Here is an 18,661-nt window from a genome sequence, read left to right on the forward strand (position 1 = left end):
TCAGACTGATGCATGAGACATTTACAAGATGATACGTGACGATGAATTATGGAGTCTTTGGTTTGAATGTATGAGGATCAGCATCTCTAAATCTGAGGCCGTGGCTCTTAGCAGGAAACCGGTGGATTGTTTTCTCCAGGTAGGGAATGAGTCCTGACCCCAAGTGAAGGAGTTCAAGTACCTCGGGATCATGTTCACGAGTGAGGGGACGATGGAGCGTGAGTTTGGCCGGAGAATCGGAGCAGCAGGGGCGGTGTTGCAGTCGCTCTACCGCACCGTTGTGACGAAAAGAGAGCTGAGCCGGAAGGCAAAGCTCTCGATCTACCGGTCAATCTTCGTTCCTACCCTCACCTATGGTCATGAAAGTTGGGTCATGACCGAAAGAACGAGGTCGCGAGTAAAGCGGCCGAAATGTGTTTCCTCAGGAGGGGGGCTGGAGTCTCCCTTAGAGAGAGAGGGAGAAGTTCAGCATCCGTGAGGAACTCGGAGTAGAGCCGCTGCTCCTTTGCGTTGAAAGGAGCCAGTTGAGGTGGTTCAGGATCATCTGGTAAGGATGAACCCTGGGCGCCTTCCTAGGGAGGTGTTCCAGGCACGTCCAGCTGGGAGGAGGCCTCGGGGAAGACCCAGGACCAGGTGGAGAGATTAGATCTCCACACTGGCCTGGGAACGCCTCAGGATCCCCCAGTTAGAGCTGGTTAATGTGGCCCGGGAAAGGGAAGTTTGGGGTCCCCTGCTAAAGCTGCTGCCCCCGAGACCCGACCCCGGATAAGCGGATGAAGATGAGATGAGATGAGATGAGATGGTTTGAATGTTTCACTCAGTGTAAACATTTTATATCTTCAACACAGATAGAGAATGTTTTGCATGTATGAAATCCTTATTTTGCAGAGAGTGGGGATCGTTTCTGGATCAAAGCTTTACACAACAGAGGCGGTGTTTTGTTTTTTTAACCCGTATTTAATCAGGCACGCTCCGTTGAGATCAATTATCTCTCTTACAAAGGCTGAGCTGTTGGAAATAACTCAACTTAAGCCATGAGGCGCTCGATCACGGTACGAATGGACGCCCCAAAAGCAGCTGACCGTCTACACTGGACCCCCACCAGTTTGCCTACCGCCGATCATTGCACGTTGCACTAAATCTAATGTATACATATTTATAAATTCTTCATATACTGCATATGTTCTCAATGCACTTTGTTAGATAGTACTGTTTATTCTGCACTTCTGGTCAGATGCTAACCGCCTTTCGTTGTCTCCGTACTCTGCACAAAGACACTAATGTTGAATCTGATCTCACTTAATGACTTCCACTCGTCACAAGCTCTCTGAATATGTCTGCAGCAGCAGCGCTTTACAGATATGTTACAGTACACGAAGAAGGCTGTTTAAGAAGAAGGCACATAACAGTGTCATGAAAGAGCAAAGCTCCAAAGTCCCTGGAGTCCAGTCCATCATCCAGGTGGACCAACCGGGTTTCCTGGGGACACAACTGATTAGTCAGCAGCGAGTTTGTGTTTCCTGTCGATGCTGTTTCTCACCCTCTGACAGTTCAGTGTTTGTCTTTGCTCCCGATGGAGGACAAAGCAACAGACTGACAGTAAATGAGAAGGAAATGCAATTCTCCCAGAGAATCAAGAGTAAAGGTGGCTGAGGGACTGTAACCGCTGCAGCCCACAGTGACTGGAACCTGGGCCTTTACATCAGTGAGTCATAGGGCGCCCTCCCACTGTGCCTCCGTCCCGTGCCCTGTGCTTTAGGGTCCTTGTCCCCCCCTCCAGGCCCGTTTGTACTCACTCTACCTGGGCCTCGGAGAATGCTTCTTGCTGCCTATACGTCATCACGTCGTAACACGTCACACGCATTGATGACGTCATGGCGATGCGTGGCTTTGTTTCCAGATCTTTCCGTAGACCTCGGAGTTTTTGTGCGTCTTGTCGACTGTTTTTGAATCTTTTCATCGACCAAATCTGCAGTAAACACTCCACCTCCGCATCACACCAACGTGAACCTTTCACCGCCATTGTTTGAAATGTCCGCGCATGGTCCCTCCTTCTTTTTTCTACGTCCCAACAGGCGCACAGGAAATGACCTCAGAACCGCCGTAGGCCTCGTGCTCGTACACGTGCGCACGCTCGTGCTCGTACATGTGCAAACGTGCTTTACTAAAGCCCACCTCTCCCAAACGGGCCGTGGACGGCAAGCGTGCCGCTCCTAGACGTGGTACGGTTGCACTCGCACTGGTCAAAGGAACCAGACTTTAGCCGTGGAACATGCTGGGGCACGGCACGGAGGCACAGTGTGAGTGCACCCTTACTGTGGACAGTTCCTGGGACTGAACCAAAGATTTAACGTCTCTCCTTTAGAGAGACGGATATCCTTTATTCTTTTGCCTCGTTTTATGTGAGTGACTAGATCGACGTATGTCTGAGGACCAAAACGCAACGGTTTAAACTCAACAGACTCAACCATGGGACTTTCTCTCCTTTAGGGTTTTTACGGTATGCACACTTAAACACATATAACAAGACATATAAACACAAAAACACATGAAACAAAGACAGCAAAGGGTAAATATGCACACTTTAATGTAACCCAAAAAGTGTGCACGTGTGAAATCAAGAGAAATCAACACAGGAAATGCTGATGTTCAATGAATGTCAACGGGCAACAAAAGGGAAGCAGGAAACACTTATGGTAGATTCAGTGTCACTTTAGATTTCTTTTATGTGATATAATATTTGATCTATGCTGATGTCCAACAGTGTTTCAACATCCAGCATCTGAGCAAGAACAGCGAGGCACGTGTATTTGTGTATTCACACACAGAAGCAGTTAAAAATGTTTAATACAGGGCAACAAATACAGAGCAACATGAAAACACGAGGACAGGGAGAATAAACTCATAGAATAAGACAGATCACTGCTTCTCTGGATGAGTCAAAGTACGACAGTCTTCATATAATGAATTCATGTAACTGAGACCATCAGACAGATTTAGGGTTGGGCTGTTTAGCACATTAGCATTCATCACAATAATAATCACAAATGCATTAAAATGACACGTTCAACACTGCACTGGATGGCTTTTCAGTGGCAGGACACAGGGGAAAAGGTTGGTGACATGAAAACAACAACAATCATATGGATTTAACACACTTCTGTTGTTCTTTGTGCAGCAACAATGAAGGAGTCTTAATTGACCCTGACCAGGTGGATCACACGCCACATGCTCTGAAATGAGAAAACACAGAAGAAGAACAGATTTATGGAATTAACAAACGTCGCTCAGACGCGTTAATGGACGGGTGCATTTTGTCCTCGTCTGTCGCTCTGCTGCAGAATGAATGAACTAATGAAACATCCCACAGTTCAACTTAAAGGTTGAATCTGTAGAATCTTTATTACTATATCTGTTTCCACTGTAGCAGCCAATCGCGTCGGGTGTTGGGTGATGGTGGTTGCCAGGTTTGTCTGTTGTTGCTACAGAAACATGAATCCTTTTGAGTTGAGAGCTGATGGATTACACTCAGACTTCAGCTGCAGACGTTAAATACTATTAAATAATGAATCGATGAGTCCAAATGAGCGGTTCCCCTGTTGGATACATCCCTGATATGGAGCCGGCTGATCGCTGACACACAAATCTGGCAACCCGGCTGCTGGAGTCATTTGTTGTTGTTGCGACTGCGATCTTGAGACACTAGATGGCGCGGTTCTGCTCATACAGATTCAACCTTTAAGGAACAACGTACACATGTCTTCCCAGATTTTCTCATTGTCTTGAACACGTTGGTCAGGTTTCTGCCTTTTCCTCGCTCCACCTACGTTTTCTCTAACCTTCTCCTGTGGGGCGAGCAGAGGCCTCTCGCTGGTATCGCTCTTTTCCTTCTCCATGGAAATAGAAGCTCCGGTAGCTGAGCTGCTAAGCTAATCGCTAGCTGCTCAGAGTTTACAGAGAGGGAGGGGGGGAGACGAGGAGCAGGGGAGAGGAGGGGATTGGATGGAGGGTACGAGCCAATGGGAGCCGGATGGGTATGCAGGCCTAAGGCTGAATGGATTGTTTTGAGGGTTTTTTGCTGTATATATTTGTTTAGATCAAACTACAGGACCATAATCGTTACGAACGATATCCTAGACCACAGCTTTAACTGGGGTATGAAACTCTGATTTTACCCGGGGTATGGTGTTTACATGGCGTTTAAGAAACCGGGGTTTTGCCTTAATTTGAACATAACCGTGGTTTTAAACTGTGTGATAATGACGATCAAGAGCATCAACAGTTCCACCGGGCGTGTCTTTGTACTTACCAACAGCAGAGCTGGAGGATAAAATAAAAAGGTGTTCAGGTCAGGTGTTGTCGTCAGGTTGCCAGGGTCCAGGTGGTACGGCAGAAAGATGTCACCAACTGATACTTGAGATGGAGCAATGACCTGAGACGAACCTGTAATGGAAACAGAATTCCTCCGTGTGAAATTTCAGTCACCTCTGCTCCTCATGAATAAGAAAGAAATAATTGTGTTGTTAGGGGGAAAAGGATGATTCCTGACAATCTCTGATTTCATACAGGCAAAGAATCAAACATTTCTACTGAATCAATTTAGAGATAAGTCGCAGGTCCAAGCGTGTGAACTGTGTTTCCTCAGGAGGGGGTCTGGAGTCTCCCTTAGAGAGAGGGGGAGAAGTTCAGCATCCGTGAGGAACTCGGAGTAGAGCCGCTGCTCCTTTGCGTTGAAAGGAGCCAGTTGAGGTGGTTCAGGATCATCTGGTAAGGATGAACCCTGGGCGCCTCCCTAGGGAGGTGTTCCAGGCACGTCCAGCTGGGAGGAGGCCTCGGGGAAGACCCAGGTCCAGGTGGAGAGATTAGATCTCCACACTGGCCTGGGAACGCCTCAGGATCCCCCAGTTAGAGCTGGTTAATGTGGCCCGGGAAAGGGAAGTTTGGGGTCCCTGCTGGAGCTGCTGCCCCTGAGACCTGATCCAGGATCAGAGGCTGGAGATGAGATGAGATGAACTGATGGATAGGTTTGACTTCAGGGTACCTCTGACTTCACCCTGACTGGAAACCGAGCACTTTTACTGTATTAATAAAAGCAAAAGCTCCATTTCTACGGTAAATGTCAGGATACAGTATGCGGTGTGTACGGCTGCAGCTGCAGCGTCGGCTGATTTGACCACTGGGACGGAAGAGAGAACAGTCCACTGTTTTCTCACCAGGTTAATTAATTTCCTTATCTTAAGAAAACAAAGCATGTTTGCTCAAGATAACAACACCAGGGACTACAAATCCAAGCTGCCGTTCTCTGCTTCTGTACATACTGTGCGTAAGGACGTCATCAACATCAAAGTTCATGTTGTCTGTAGCTGATAAAACAACGTTATGGACGTTTTTGAAGTTGCACGTGCACAGCGGGGCAGCAGACTGAGGGCAGTGAGACCCTCAGGAAGGCCGGCTCCGTCCTGGGGGTCCAGCTGGACTCTTTGGTGGCGGTGTCTGAGAGGAGGATGCTGTCTGAGCTGCACAGCATCCTGGACAACAACTCCCACCCTCTCCACCAGCTGCTGACCTCCAGCAGAAGCAGCTTCAGCCACAGACTCATTCTCCCCCCAGTGTCACACTGAACGCCGGAGAAGTGGCCGTCAAACTGTATAATTCATCTACAGGTCAGGTAAGGAACAGTGGAGACACTGTGTCCTGAGCAAACGTCACTTTATATCATCACTGCATCACTTTATATCATTACTGCATCACTTTATATCATCACTGCATCACTTTATATCATCACTGCATCACTTTATATCATCACTGCATCACTTTATATCCTCACTGCATCACTTTATATCATCACTGCATCACTTTAGATCATCACTGCATCACTTTATATCATCACTGTATCACTTTAGATCATCACTGCATCACTTTATATCATCACTGTATCACTTTATATCATCACTACATCACTTTATATCATCACTGCATCACTTTATATCACTTTATATCATCACTGCATCACTTTATATCACTTTATATCATCACTGCATCACTTTATATCATCACTGCATCACTTTATATCATCACTGCATCACTTTATATCATCACTGCATCACTTTATATCACTTTATATCATCACTGCATCACTTTAGATCATCACTGCATCACTTTATATCATCACTGCATCACTTTATATCATCACTGCATCACTTTATATCATCACTGCATCACTTTATATCATCACTGCATCACTTTATATCATCACTGCATCACTTTAGATCATCACTGCATCACTTTATATCATCACTGCATCACTTTAAATCATCACTGCATCACTTTATATCATCACTGCATCACTTTAGATCATCACTGCATCACTTTACATCATCACTGCATCACTTTAGATCATCACTGCATCACTTTATATCACTTTATATCATCACTGCATCACTTTATATCATCACTGCATCACTTTATATCACTTTATATCATCACTGCATCACTTTATATCATCACTGCATCACTTTAGATCATCACAGGATCACTTTAGATCATCACTGCATCACTTTAGATCATCACTGCATCACTTTAGATCATCACTGCATCACTTTAGATCATCACTGCATCACTTTAGATCATCACTGCATCACTTTAGATCATCACTGCATCACTTTATATCATCACTGCATCACTTTATATCATCACTGCATCACTTTAGATCATCACTGCATCACTTTATATCATCACTGCATCACTTTATATCATCACTGCATCACTTTATATCATCACTGCATCACTTTAGATCATCACTGCATCACTTTACATCATCACTGCATCACTTTAGATCATCACTGCATCACTTTATATCACTTTATATCATCACTGCATCACTTTATATCATCACTGCATCACTTTATATCACTTTATATCATCACTGCATCACTTTATATCATCACTGCATCACTTTAGATCATCACAGGATCACTTTAGATCATCACTGCATCACTTTAGATCATCACTGCATCACTTTATATCATTACTGCATCACTTTATATCATCACTGCATCACTTTAGATCATCACTGCATCACTTTAGATCATCACTGCATCACTTTATATCATCACTGCATCACTTTATATCATCACTGCATCCCTTTATATCATCACTGCATCACTTTAGATCATCACTGCATCACTTTATATCATTACTGCATCACTTTATATCATCACTGCATCACTTTAGATCATCACTGCATCACTTTATATCATCACTGCATCACTTTATATCACTTTATATCATCACTGCATCACTTTAGATCATCACTGCATCACTTTATATCATTACTGCATCACTTTATATCATCACTGCATCACTTTAGATCATCACTGCATCACTTTATATCATCACTATCACTTTATATCATCACTGCATCACTTTAGATCATCACTGCATCCCTTTAGATCATCACTGCATCACTTTAGATCATCACTGCATCACTTTATATCATTACTGCATCACTTTATATCATCACTGCATCACTTTAGATCATCACTGCATCACTTTATATCATCACTGCATCACTTTATATCACTTTAGATCATCACTGCATCACTTTACATCATCACTGCATCACTTTAGATCATCACTGCATCACTTTATATCACTTTAGATCATCACTGCATCACTTTATATCACTTTAGATCATCACTGCATCACTTTATATCACTTTATATCATCACTGCATCACTTTAGATCATCACTGCATCACTTTATATCATCACTGCATCACTTTATATCATCACTGCATCACTTTAGATCATCACTGCATCACTTTAGATCATCACTTAGTTCAGTAAGAAACGCTGCTACACTTTAACACTCGCTCCTTATCACTTATTTATTTTGTACTTATTTTTATTTAAGCTGCTGCTAAACTGCACGCTGCGTATCGTTGTATATTTATAAACCTGCGTTTAACCACACTGTCTGCTGCACTCTGTCACATTTAGTTATTAATTGATGTGATTGATGTTTTTATGCTTATTGTCACTCTGACCCTTTCATCTTTGTGTTGAAACTGTTGCTCAATCATTTCCCTCGGGACAAATGAAGCTTCTTGCATCTTGAATCTTGAATTGAATTAGAGAATAGAAACAATCATTAGTTGGTATTTTACCTGGAGGAGAAAGTATTAGAAGGAGGAAAGTCACGAAGACGCAGTGCAGCAAAGCTCTGAGGTCGTGTGAAGTCGGCTGAACCATCGTGGAGCTCTGAGGAGAGAACGTTCATGAAAACGTAACGTGGATTAAAGAATCAGTGAACAGACGAAGCATCCTCAGCTAACGGACAGCCTATCCTGACGAGAGAGAGGGGGGGGGGGGGGGGGGTGAGCTTCACACCGCAAAGGCACATTTATGGCTACCTTATTGCTGCTATCCTCACTCTCCGACCGCTTCCTGTTGCACCTGAACTCTAATGAACATATGGCTGAACACATGTTCTGGTCTACAGATGCCTTAGATCAGGGGTGTCAGGGGTCGCTGTGGCTGCAGGTTTTCATTCCAACCAATCAAAAACACACCTGATCCAACAAATCCACTGTGTGAAGACAGTTCAGGTGATTGAAAGAGTCGAGTCAGGTGTGTTCCTGCGTGGTTTTACTGGATCACTTCGTAGCCGCTGCCTTAGATGGAGAGTGTGTTGGAAATTTACCTGGTGAGAAGAAATAAACTGTAGACAAAGATCTGTATTTAAGGGTTATTATATAAAAAGATCTCGACTCAGTTCATTCGTGATCAGACCTCCCACAAGATTTGTGTAGACGGAGAAAGTAATTCCTATAGAAACCGAATCCAAGGGCGCCCTCCCACTGTGCGTCCGTCCCGTGCCCCGTGCTTTAGGGTCCTTGTCCCCCCCTCCAGGCCCGTTTGTACTCACACTACCTGGGCCTCGGAGAATGCTTCTTGCTGCCTATACGTCATCACGCCGTAACACGTCACACGCATTGATGACGTCATGGCGATGCGTGGCTTTGTTTCCAGATCTTTCCGTAGACCTCGGAGTTTTTGTGCGTCTTGTCGACTGTTTTTGAATCTTTTCATCGACCAAATCTGCAGTAAACACTCCACCTCCGCATCACACCAACGTGAACCTTTCACCGCCATTGTTTGAAATGTCCGCGCATGGTCCCTCCTTCTTTTTTCTACGTCCCAACAGGCGCACAGGAAATGACCTCAGAACCGCCGTAGGCCTCGCGCTCGTACACGTGCGCACGCTCGTGCTCGTACACGTGCGCACGTGCTTTACAAAAGCCCACCTCTCCCAAACGGGCCGTGGACGGCAAGTGTGCCGCTCCTAGACGCGGTACGGTTGCACTCACACTGGTCAAAGGAACCAGACTTTAGCCCTGAAACCTGTTTGGGCACGGTACGGAAGGATAGTGTGAGTGCGCCCTAACTGTCCAGAGTTGCTTCTGTCAGTCCCTCCTCTCTCCCTCTTGTGTGAGTTTGTCTCCCTCTGTCTGTTTCTTCCTGCATGTGTCTCCCCTTTCTGTTTGTTTGTCCAGGTACGGGTCGGCGTGGTTCCACCCCAGCTGCAGCTCGTTACCCTGATCACCTCCAGGGGTAGAAGAAGCCGGAGCTGACAGGCATGCAGCGCCCGACCGTTGTTCTCCTTTCCTTGGTAAACTCTTTGTCGGTTGGCTCCCGTTTCTCGGTCGTTCAGGTTTTGCACTCTCTGTTTATTGTTTGTTAATCATTGTTGTCTTTGTTTCATCCCGTAGTTTCCCGCGTTCCTGTTTCCCTCGACCGTCTCGTCTTAGTATCCTTGTTTTTCCTTGTAATTGTTCCCGTTATATTAAATATTTGTTTGTACTTTAACCCCGTGTCCGTGTCTGCATTTGGGTCCAGTCCCTTTGTGTTATTTCCCCGCAGCGTTCATGACACTAATGCTGGTTCAAGCGAGTCAGTGGTGGTTTAGACGTTTCCTCAAACACATAAACAATATGCATAAGTGGTTAAAAAAGATCTTATACATTGATTGAAATCTCTCCTGTGTTTGTGCTCATGGATTGTTTTGTTAGTTATGGGACCATGTCTGTGAATCTGCACACGTCCTATTCTACTTTAGTTTCATTTATTTGTTTATTTTATTGATTTAAATGCTAAGTTCTTGGTTGTTGTGGAATTAAGCTTGCACACCGGAGAGCTTAGTTTTTGTTGTATACATTCAGGTGTGCGTATAATCCTCTATGGGATGGGTCACGGTAAAGTGACCAGCAACGTTGACACGAAAATTCAATTCAATTCAAATAAAAGTATGAGTACAGAATGAGTACAAACTGTATTTTGAACGTGGGTGTTTTTGAAAGCGTGTGTTTCTCTGCACGGTTTGTTCTTTCGTCCACACGTAACCGTGGTCATGTGTGGACAGGGGAAATGAGCGAGACCGCACTTTCTTGTTTGACATCACAGCGACGGTAAACACGACGGTCAGTTGTATCCATGGAGACTTGTGTAGCGCTCTAGACGGGACCAGCTGACGGGGGATTTTGCAGTTTCATGTGGACCATAGACTATAAAAAAATGGGGTCTCCGTCGAGGTTCGTTCTCTCAACTTGATCCAGTCGTCCTCGCCTATGGGAGTCTCCATCTTGTCATACTTTGACTCCGCCTCATTTCCTCTGACCAAAAAAGGGAATGTATGTGACGTTGGGGGGAGGGGCGTACGTCCATCTGGCTGACGTTTACCTCCGAGGAGAAGTGAGGGCCAGAGGCTAGCTGTCACTCAAGAGGCCACGCCCCTAATTATTCATAACCTCCAATAAAATAAAAACTAGCCCCGCCCCCAAAGTGTTGTCATGGAGATACGAGACATATATATATATACAGAGCGGCACTGTGGCAGAACACAGGTACAAAGTACTGTGTACACAGGGTTGTGCAAACACTGTTGTTGCGGTGTTGCAACAACACGTGTGCAGACAGTTGGGCTGCAGCTGTTTCCATGTCTAGGAACAAGACGCCCAAACTCAAAAAGTCTAAAGTGTGTATTTTAGTCATTTTGGTCACTTTGCAGTCATTTTGCATCTATTTTTAGACCTTTTTCTATTTCTTTTTGGTCATTTCATGTCTCTTTTCGTTGTTTTTCACCCCATTGTGGTCATTTTGTTGTAGTTTTGCATCTTTTTGTAGGCGTTGTTTTCTATTTTCAGCAACATTTGATCAGCCCCTGGGCCTGTTTACGCATCCTTCCATGAGCAGCCGAGAGGGGACACCACAGCTGCCACACCCACGTCCCTCCTTCACAGCTGCTTTGGTAGAAAATGTGTTGGAGTCCTGACTCTGGTGACGCAGAGCAGACCTGACCCATGTTTAGTCCTGACTCTGGGGACACAGAGCAGACCTGTCCCGTGTTTAGTCCTGACTCTGGGGACACAGAGCAGACCTGTCCCATGTTTAGTCCTGACTCTGGGGACACGGAGCAGACCTGTCCCATGTTTAGTCCTGACTCTGGGGACACGGAGCAGACCTGTCTCATGTTTAGTCCTGACTCTGGGGACACAGAGCAGACCTGTCCCATGTTTAGTCCTGACTCTGGGGACACAGAGCAGACCTGTCTCATGTTTAGTCCTGACTCTGGGGACACAGAGCAGACCTGTCCCATGTTTAGTCCTGACTCTGGGGACACAGAGCAGACCTTTCCCAGAGGATCTGAGAGGTCTCGATAGTCTGTAGCTGAGCAGAAGATCTGAACTGTATTTTGGTCCTCCTCCACCAGAGGCCCTCCTCCACCAGAGGCCCTCCTCCACCTGTCCCAGCCTCCTGTTGATTCAGATCCAGACACTCCCTCCTCACCTCCAGTAACCCCTCACCTGACCATCCCCCCGCCAACTACCTCACCTGTTCACAATTACCTTGATCATATACAATATGATTAGACTTATCTTTTAGTGCACACAAGGTGCTGCCACCCTGTCTGTTGCAGAACAGTCTGTTTATCAGAAGTTCTCCTTTCATATTTCTAAACATGAACAGAACTAAAAGAAGAGGCTGGAACATGAATGCTGAAGCGTTTATTGCAGTAAATCTAAAAGCTTGTGTTTGCAGTGGTTATCATGAAACAGACTGGTCCAACTGCAGCACAGCTGATCAGCTGTCCATGTCCACACTGACTGGAGATGTGAAATCAGCTGCTGATGATCACATCTTCTTGGTGCACGCGGAGTTCCTCCTCTGAGCAGCGCACATCGTTCCAAAAAAAACCCCAGAAAACGTCACATTCAGTGGTATCACGACATCCCTTCTGGGGTTTCTTTATGCTCATCTGATCAGTTGGGGTATCTATAGACCTCAGAGCTACACTTGTCTCACGTGTCTGATTGTCATTCCAATTCAATTTCCAATCAGTTTGCTCTCAATGCCTTCATATAGTGACATATAATGTAATGGGGTCCTCTGGGACTGTAGTCAGAGTTACCAAATGGACATGATGCATTTTTACTAGATAGATAAAATGTTTGCCACGGGCTGTAATTGAAAGTACTATCAGGTGGTGTTCTCAGCATTTCTTTCTACACAGTCGGTTGTCTTTATAAGTTAAATACACTGCTAACAAAATCAAAGGAACACATCACACATCAGCTCTTTATGGATGAATTACGTAAGTCTCCAGATTCTTACACACCTGTCACATGTGCTCAGTGTGGACCTGCTCTCATCTGTGAAGAGAACAGGTAACCAATGCTGGTGTTCTCTCACGAATCCTGCGCTTTAAGCATAGGTCCCACTTGAGGACGTCGGGACATTATGCCACCCCCATGGAGTCTGTTCCTGACAGTTTGGTCAGAAACACGCTAACCCGCAGCCTGCTGGAGGCCATGTTGTTTACACTGAACAGTCGCTTCCTGTTGCGTCACTCCACAATCTGCCTCATAACCAATGCGGATTTATTTGACCTCTCCAAATTTTCCTGCCGCACATTACCAGACTGATCTGCGATTAAAATACAACGGAGTTTGTCAGATCAGGATGGTATCACAAGGATAGCAAGACTGAGGCTATGGGAATCATAGGCAACAGCCCTCTCTCCCATGATAAAGTCAGGAAGGAGGTTTCAGGTACACCACGCCAGCACTGAGAGCCTCAGGATGAGCCTCTACTTTCAGGCTGCTAGGATCCTTAATGAAAAGGTCAAAGCTGAAATGGATTAAGGTGAAAAAGGAAACACTTATAACATTTCTTCATATGTATGCTCAACCTAGCCCCCCAGACTACATGAACCCAATAAAAGGACAAGTTAAAAGTTAATCAGGGATTAGGGAAACTGCTGAATAATATTTGGCATCTCCAGCCTTCAATGTTAAATATCCAGTGTTGTCACATCAAACATCCTTTGGTGATTCTGATGAATGTGAACTCGCTCCAAGCTCTGAATGTCTCCTTACATGTAAAGTGAGGAATTCAAATGTTCATTAAACAGTTTCTAGGCCAGAGGTGATGTCCCTCACCTGAACTTAACCTTATCATCTGACACAGAGAGAGAGACAGTCATACCTCCGGATCCGGACGAAATTTGTTCACCCGTACCAAACGTTGTCTCCGGTACTACCTTTCATACCTCCATCTGGTTTCAGCGTTTTTACAATATTACACAATACATCCTCCAGTGCTGTGTTGCAAACATGGCGTCTGTAGAGAAGATGATGTTGCGTTGTGTCATCGGAAATAGTCAAAAAAGGTGCAGAAAGCATACGCGCAGTGGCATGTGAACCGACACCTTAATGGTGAGAGGTTCATTTTTTGTTGTACTGATGAGAGAGTTGGATGTACCCCCTGACCGACTCATAGATTTTATCCTCAAAATTTTGCGACATTTTTAAATGTCCAGTTACTACTCTCTTCTCCGTCGATTTTCGCAATTGTTGAAAAGCATATGCTAAAGTGCGCTCTAGGAGCCAAAATGTGTGTTAAAGTGCCCTCTAGGAGCCGTGGTAAGGGAAGGGTGTGTCCTCTGGTCCAAGCCTTGCGTTGAAATCCCCAAGGATTGCCAGGAAGTTGTGGGCACTGTTGTTACTGGATTGCCCGAGAACTCTTCGATCAGGATCCTGTCGGTGTGGTGGTGAACCCGACGAAGAGCCTTACACGCCCGGGAACCCAGCATTAACCCAACGCCGCCTGTTATGGCCTGGGCCTCGTTCCGCCACGCTGATGAAGAGATGAACGTGCATCTCTCCACTCTGCGGTACACGATCCGGTCATCAGTGTGCACGCTCCTGTGTTCCTGGATCCCCAGGATCTCCACTCCCATTCCTCAGCACAGTGGGCTAGCTCTATCAACCTCGATTCTTCTCTCTGTGCATGCGTTGAAGGTTCCCATAACAAATGGTTTACGACAGCGCACGAGTGCACTGGACGAGGTGCTGTGATCAGATAGGACCTGCCCTGGGACAAGCCCAGGGCTTGAGGCCCTGTCGTCATGGTGTCCTCCAGAAGGAGGACCAGCACCACCATCCGACACGATGTTCCTGTAGAGTCCCGCCACTGGAAGTATAGGATTTGGGATGACGCTGTACTCCATGGTTGGCTTTACTATGCTGATAGCAAACTGTGGGGCGCAACTCCTCACAGTCCCGGTTTTAGATCAGAGTGTCCTTCTCCTGGACGGGTTGCCATCCAAGGCTATGAGCCCCATCTGCCCACAATCATTCTTAGTCCGGCCCCTCCCCTGAGACCACTCTGCCATGGGAGACCCTTCCAGGAGCACAAGGCTCCAGACAACACAGCCCTTAGGTTCAAAGAGACACATGAACCTCTCCACCACGATAAGATGATGGTTCCCAGGGGGCCAAAAAGTGTGATACGGTGCCCTCTAGGAGCCAAAATGCGAGCTAAAATGCTCTCTACAGTGGCGAAGATGCACCATATGTACCCTTTTCCCTTTTCCCCCCTGCCCCTCAAACGGTCTGTGCACGCCACTGGTGGTCACTGAAGATGTATGTGGAGACTCATGCTAGTGCACTTGTGATTGGATCCCCCAGATCGTATTTCCTTATTAAATGGAAACTGGGCCACAGAAAATGTGAGTTTCAGCTGTTTTTCACCTCAAACAAGAGTCTGTCTCTCAGTGTCATGGAAAAACTTTCTTTCAGTGTTTGTTCTAATAATGAATGATATCAAAATTAGCTAGTCTGGGACATTGGCAGAACATCAGCATGTCCACAGGACATGATGGGGAGTTTAAAAGTGAGAGGAAGAGCCACCTGACAGTCAGACGGAGGAGCAACGAGAAACCAGAACACGTCTGTGGTGAGCTGCTTTTTCTCTCTACATGGTGTGATGTGATTAAAATGCTTTTCTCTACATTTTAAGGGTGGTTATGTGTCAAACAAGACGTAAAGTGTGTTTCTCTGATTGCCAGACCAGTGTTTTAAGGTAAGAGTAGTTTAGTTGTATAGGGCCATTGTTGTTTACAGTGCCATAGTGTTTGATGGGATTACATCTGAATAAGTTTTAACGACAGTATCTACAGACTACAAACAACAGGGGTCCCAGACTTGAACCCTGGGGGTCTCCATTTGCTAGATCAGCCGTTGTAGGAATACAAATCCAAAGAGACACAAATAAATAATGGTCCTTTGGTTTGGATGCAAATCAAATAAGGACTGAGACACTTTCCCAAGTGCTTCAATGATGTTGTTTGGATTTTATCAACTTTGTCAAACTAACAACTGATCAACACGTCGTTTTAATCTGTACGAAGAATGAAGTGTAAAAAAAACGTGGTGTGGTTTTATGTGGAGTTATGTGGCTGAATGTAAATGACTGTGCCCGGTAAAGTAATAGTTTGGTAAATATTCAAACTTTAAACCTTCACATTTCCAGGTCGTATTCCAGCTGCGGAGCTCTGAGAGTTAGTGAGGCCTAAGTCATGCATCCATCCGTGCTAACTGCTGTCCTGCTGTTGTTCTGCACCCTGGACATTGGGACAGCTGAAGTTGTACATCCTAACCCGGACTTTCTTTACCGTAAGCACCATTCATTCATTCATTCATTGTTTATTCAGGGAAATTGGCTGAGCACAAGCCTCTTTTACAGCAATGACCTGATAAGAACGCAAAGATACAGGGTGCAAAAAACATTACATAACACCAAACAAAATCACAAAACCAATGGCACTGTGATAGACGGTGTCCCTTTTGACTGTGTCATTAATTGGACAGTCAGCTTTCTGCTTTCAAGCACAAGACATGACCTAAATCTATACAGTGTACCCAGTACAAGTTCCTGTACATGAGTTTTAAAAGACAGTCTGTCATCTAAACAAATAGCCAGGGATTTATAACTAAGACCTTACTAAGTAGTAGTGCCACTGAAGGAGCAGATCTTATGGGCTTCCTTGATCATGAATTTGGTCTTGAACTCATTAAGGATGAGTTTGAGACTAAGCAGGGATTTATGTATTCCATTAAATGTCATTTGAAGCTTGGACACTGCTTCTTCTACAGAAGTTTCACAGGCATACAAATCTTTTTGATGTCCTCCTTCATGTCCAATAATATCACCAACACATCATTGAATTAACTAAAGCACAAGACACTTGATCATTAAAGAACTTGTTTTCCCACAGCTCGCTATGAGCGTTGGTTGTGTAGAAAATATCCGGACAGACCATGTGGTGACGGATGGAGCCGCATTGATGACAATCGCTGTGCTAAAGTAATCGGGACTCCAAAAACCTTCAGTGAAGCCGAGGTAATGGAAACACAGAAAGGCATCAGTAAAAAAATGCTGTTGTTGCTGGGTCAGACTAACACTTGTTCATATTTCTGTTGATGTCAGGAACACTGCCGCACTTTGAGTGCTCATCTGGTGTCAGTGCACAATAAGCATGACAAGTCTAACCTGGTTTGTTTGAACTGGCGTGCCCCGACTGATCACATACATATCTGGGTTGGAGTCGAAAGATCAGGGGTGAGCAGTGAATGTGTGATTGTGATCAGAGAGCAGACAGATTGGCTGGTTAGTGAACTCAGTGATTGATGAACGGGAGGAAAGAGCCTGATGTCTGACACATAGAGGAGTGTGTGTGTCACATGTCATCACTGATCCTCACCTTTGTGTTTTTCAGAGAGGGTTCAGAAACACTGATGGATCTGAATTTGACTACACAGCATGGGCTATGGGTGAGCCAGACAACCATGGTGGAAACCAGGACTGCGCCTTTGCAGACAATATATGTAAGGGAAAATAGAGGGTTAGAAATAAAGATTTTAGCAATAAGGAGTATTGAGGCCAAGAATTAACTTTTATATTTCTATAATGGACATCATGCAAGAACCAGAACCAATTTGTTCTTAAATAGTACAAAGAGAGATTTAAGAGAACGTTTCACAGTTTATTATTTGTATTTTCCATCCACCTCAGGCTCTTTTCACAGGTCTCTGTCCAGGTGATCATCTGTCATGATAGCAGACAGGATATGTATTGTGCTGTCCATTTCTGTAACCTCATGTTTATTTTCCACGTCCAAACAAAAACATGAATTTCTTTAAGATGTATTTTGGCATCCAACTTAACGTAAAGCAGTCATTTCTGTCACTGTACTTCAATGAATCTGACAAATTTACTGCTATGATTTTTACTTTCAGAGCTCCTAACATTACTCACATGGCTAGATTTCTTACGTTTCTTATAATTGGCATGGATATGTACCTCCTCCTGAACAGGCGTCCTTTATCAAGTTGAGTCGAGTACTTTAAGATAAACATGATCCTGTGTGAGGTCCATTATCTGTCTACTCAAAGCAGGAAATGTAACTACCTCTGTGAAGTAACAAGATGATTCTGTTTGAATTCTGACAGTGTGTTTAATAAACCACTGAAAGGAAGTTTTCCACTGTAACTCCTGATGACACTGAATATTTTCTGTTGTGTGTTTTCCAGTGCAGGGATGGTGGCATGATGCACACTGCTCACAGATGAGAGCCTTTGCGTGCGCCAAGAAGATGTGATCATCAGCAGCTGATTTCACATCTCCAGTCAGTGTGGACATGGACAGCTGATCAACTATGCTGCAGTTGGACCAGTCTGTTTCATGATAACCACTGCAAACACAAGCTTTTAGATTTACTGCAATAAACGCTTCAGCATTCATGTTCCAGCCTCTTCTTTTATTTCTGTTCATGTTTAGAAATATGAGGAAAATTAACTGTTCTGCAACAAATTTAATGGTGACAACATTCTGTGTCTCCTTCTTTTTCACTTTATATCCAGTAACTTACAATAAAGATAAATAGACAACTTAGAACATTTATTCCCAATATTTGACATCTCCACCCTTCAACTTTAAATATTCAGTGTTGTCACATCAAACAACCTTTGGTGGTTCTGATCAATATGAACTCGCTCTGAACTCTGAATGTCTCCTTACATGTAAAGTGAGGAATTCAAATGTTCATCAAAAAGTTTCTGGGCCAGAGGCGACGTCCCTCACCTGAACTGAACTCTAATATAATGCTAATATTGAAAACGGTGTCATCAGCGAACAGATTGAACTTATGAACTGTGAATGTCACTGGAGGATAAAACTGAACTCTAACTCAGCTGAAGTGAGTTTCTGCTGAGTTAATATTCACCCCTGGAGTGACGACCATTGTTCACTCGATCACTCAG

General features: G+C 44.7%; 1 protein-coding gene across 1 annotated transcript; it reads left to right on the plus strand.

Annotated features, from left to right (window-relative positions):
* The first annotated feature begins 15,266 nt into the window (after positions 1-15,266).
* On the plus strand, positions 15,267-18,115 carry LOC310964201 (C-type isolectin Sp-CL4-like). The gene is made up of 6 exons (XM_083937253.1): positions 15,267-15,296; positions 15,873-16,015; positions 16,618-16,742; positions 16,830-16,961; positions 17,119-17,227; positions 17,933-18,115. Exons 2-6 carry the CDS (start codon positions 15,919-15,921, stop codon positions 17,998-18,000), a joined length of 531 nt encoding a protein of 176 aa, XP_083793379.1. The 5' UTR covers positions 15,267-15,296; positions 15,873-15,918; the 3' UTR covers positions 18,001-18,115.
* Positions 18,116-18,661: the final 546 nt, after the last annotated feature.

The sequence above is a fragment of the Echiichthys vipera genome (assembly GCF_963691815.1).
Source record: "Echiichthys vipera genome assembly, chromosome: 22".
NCBI classification, from domain to species: domain Eukaryota; kingdom Metazoa; phylum Chordata; class Actinopteri; order Perciformes; family Trachinidae; genus Echiichthys; species Echiichthys vipera.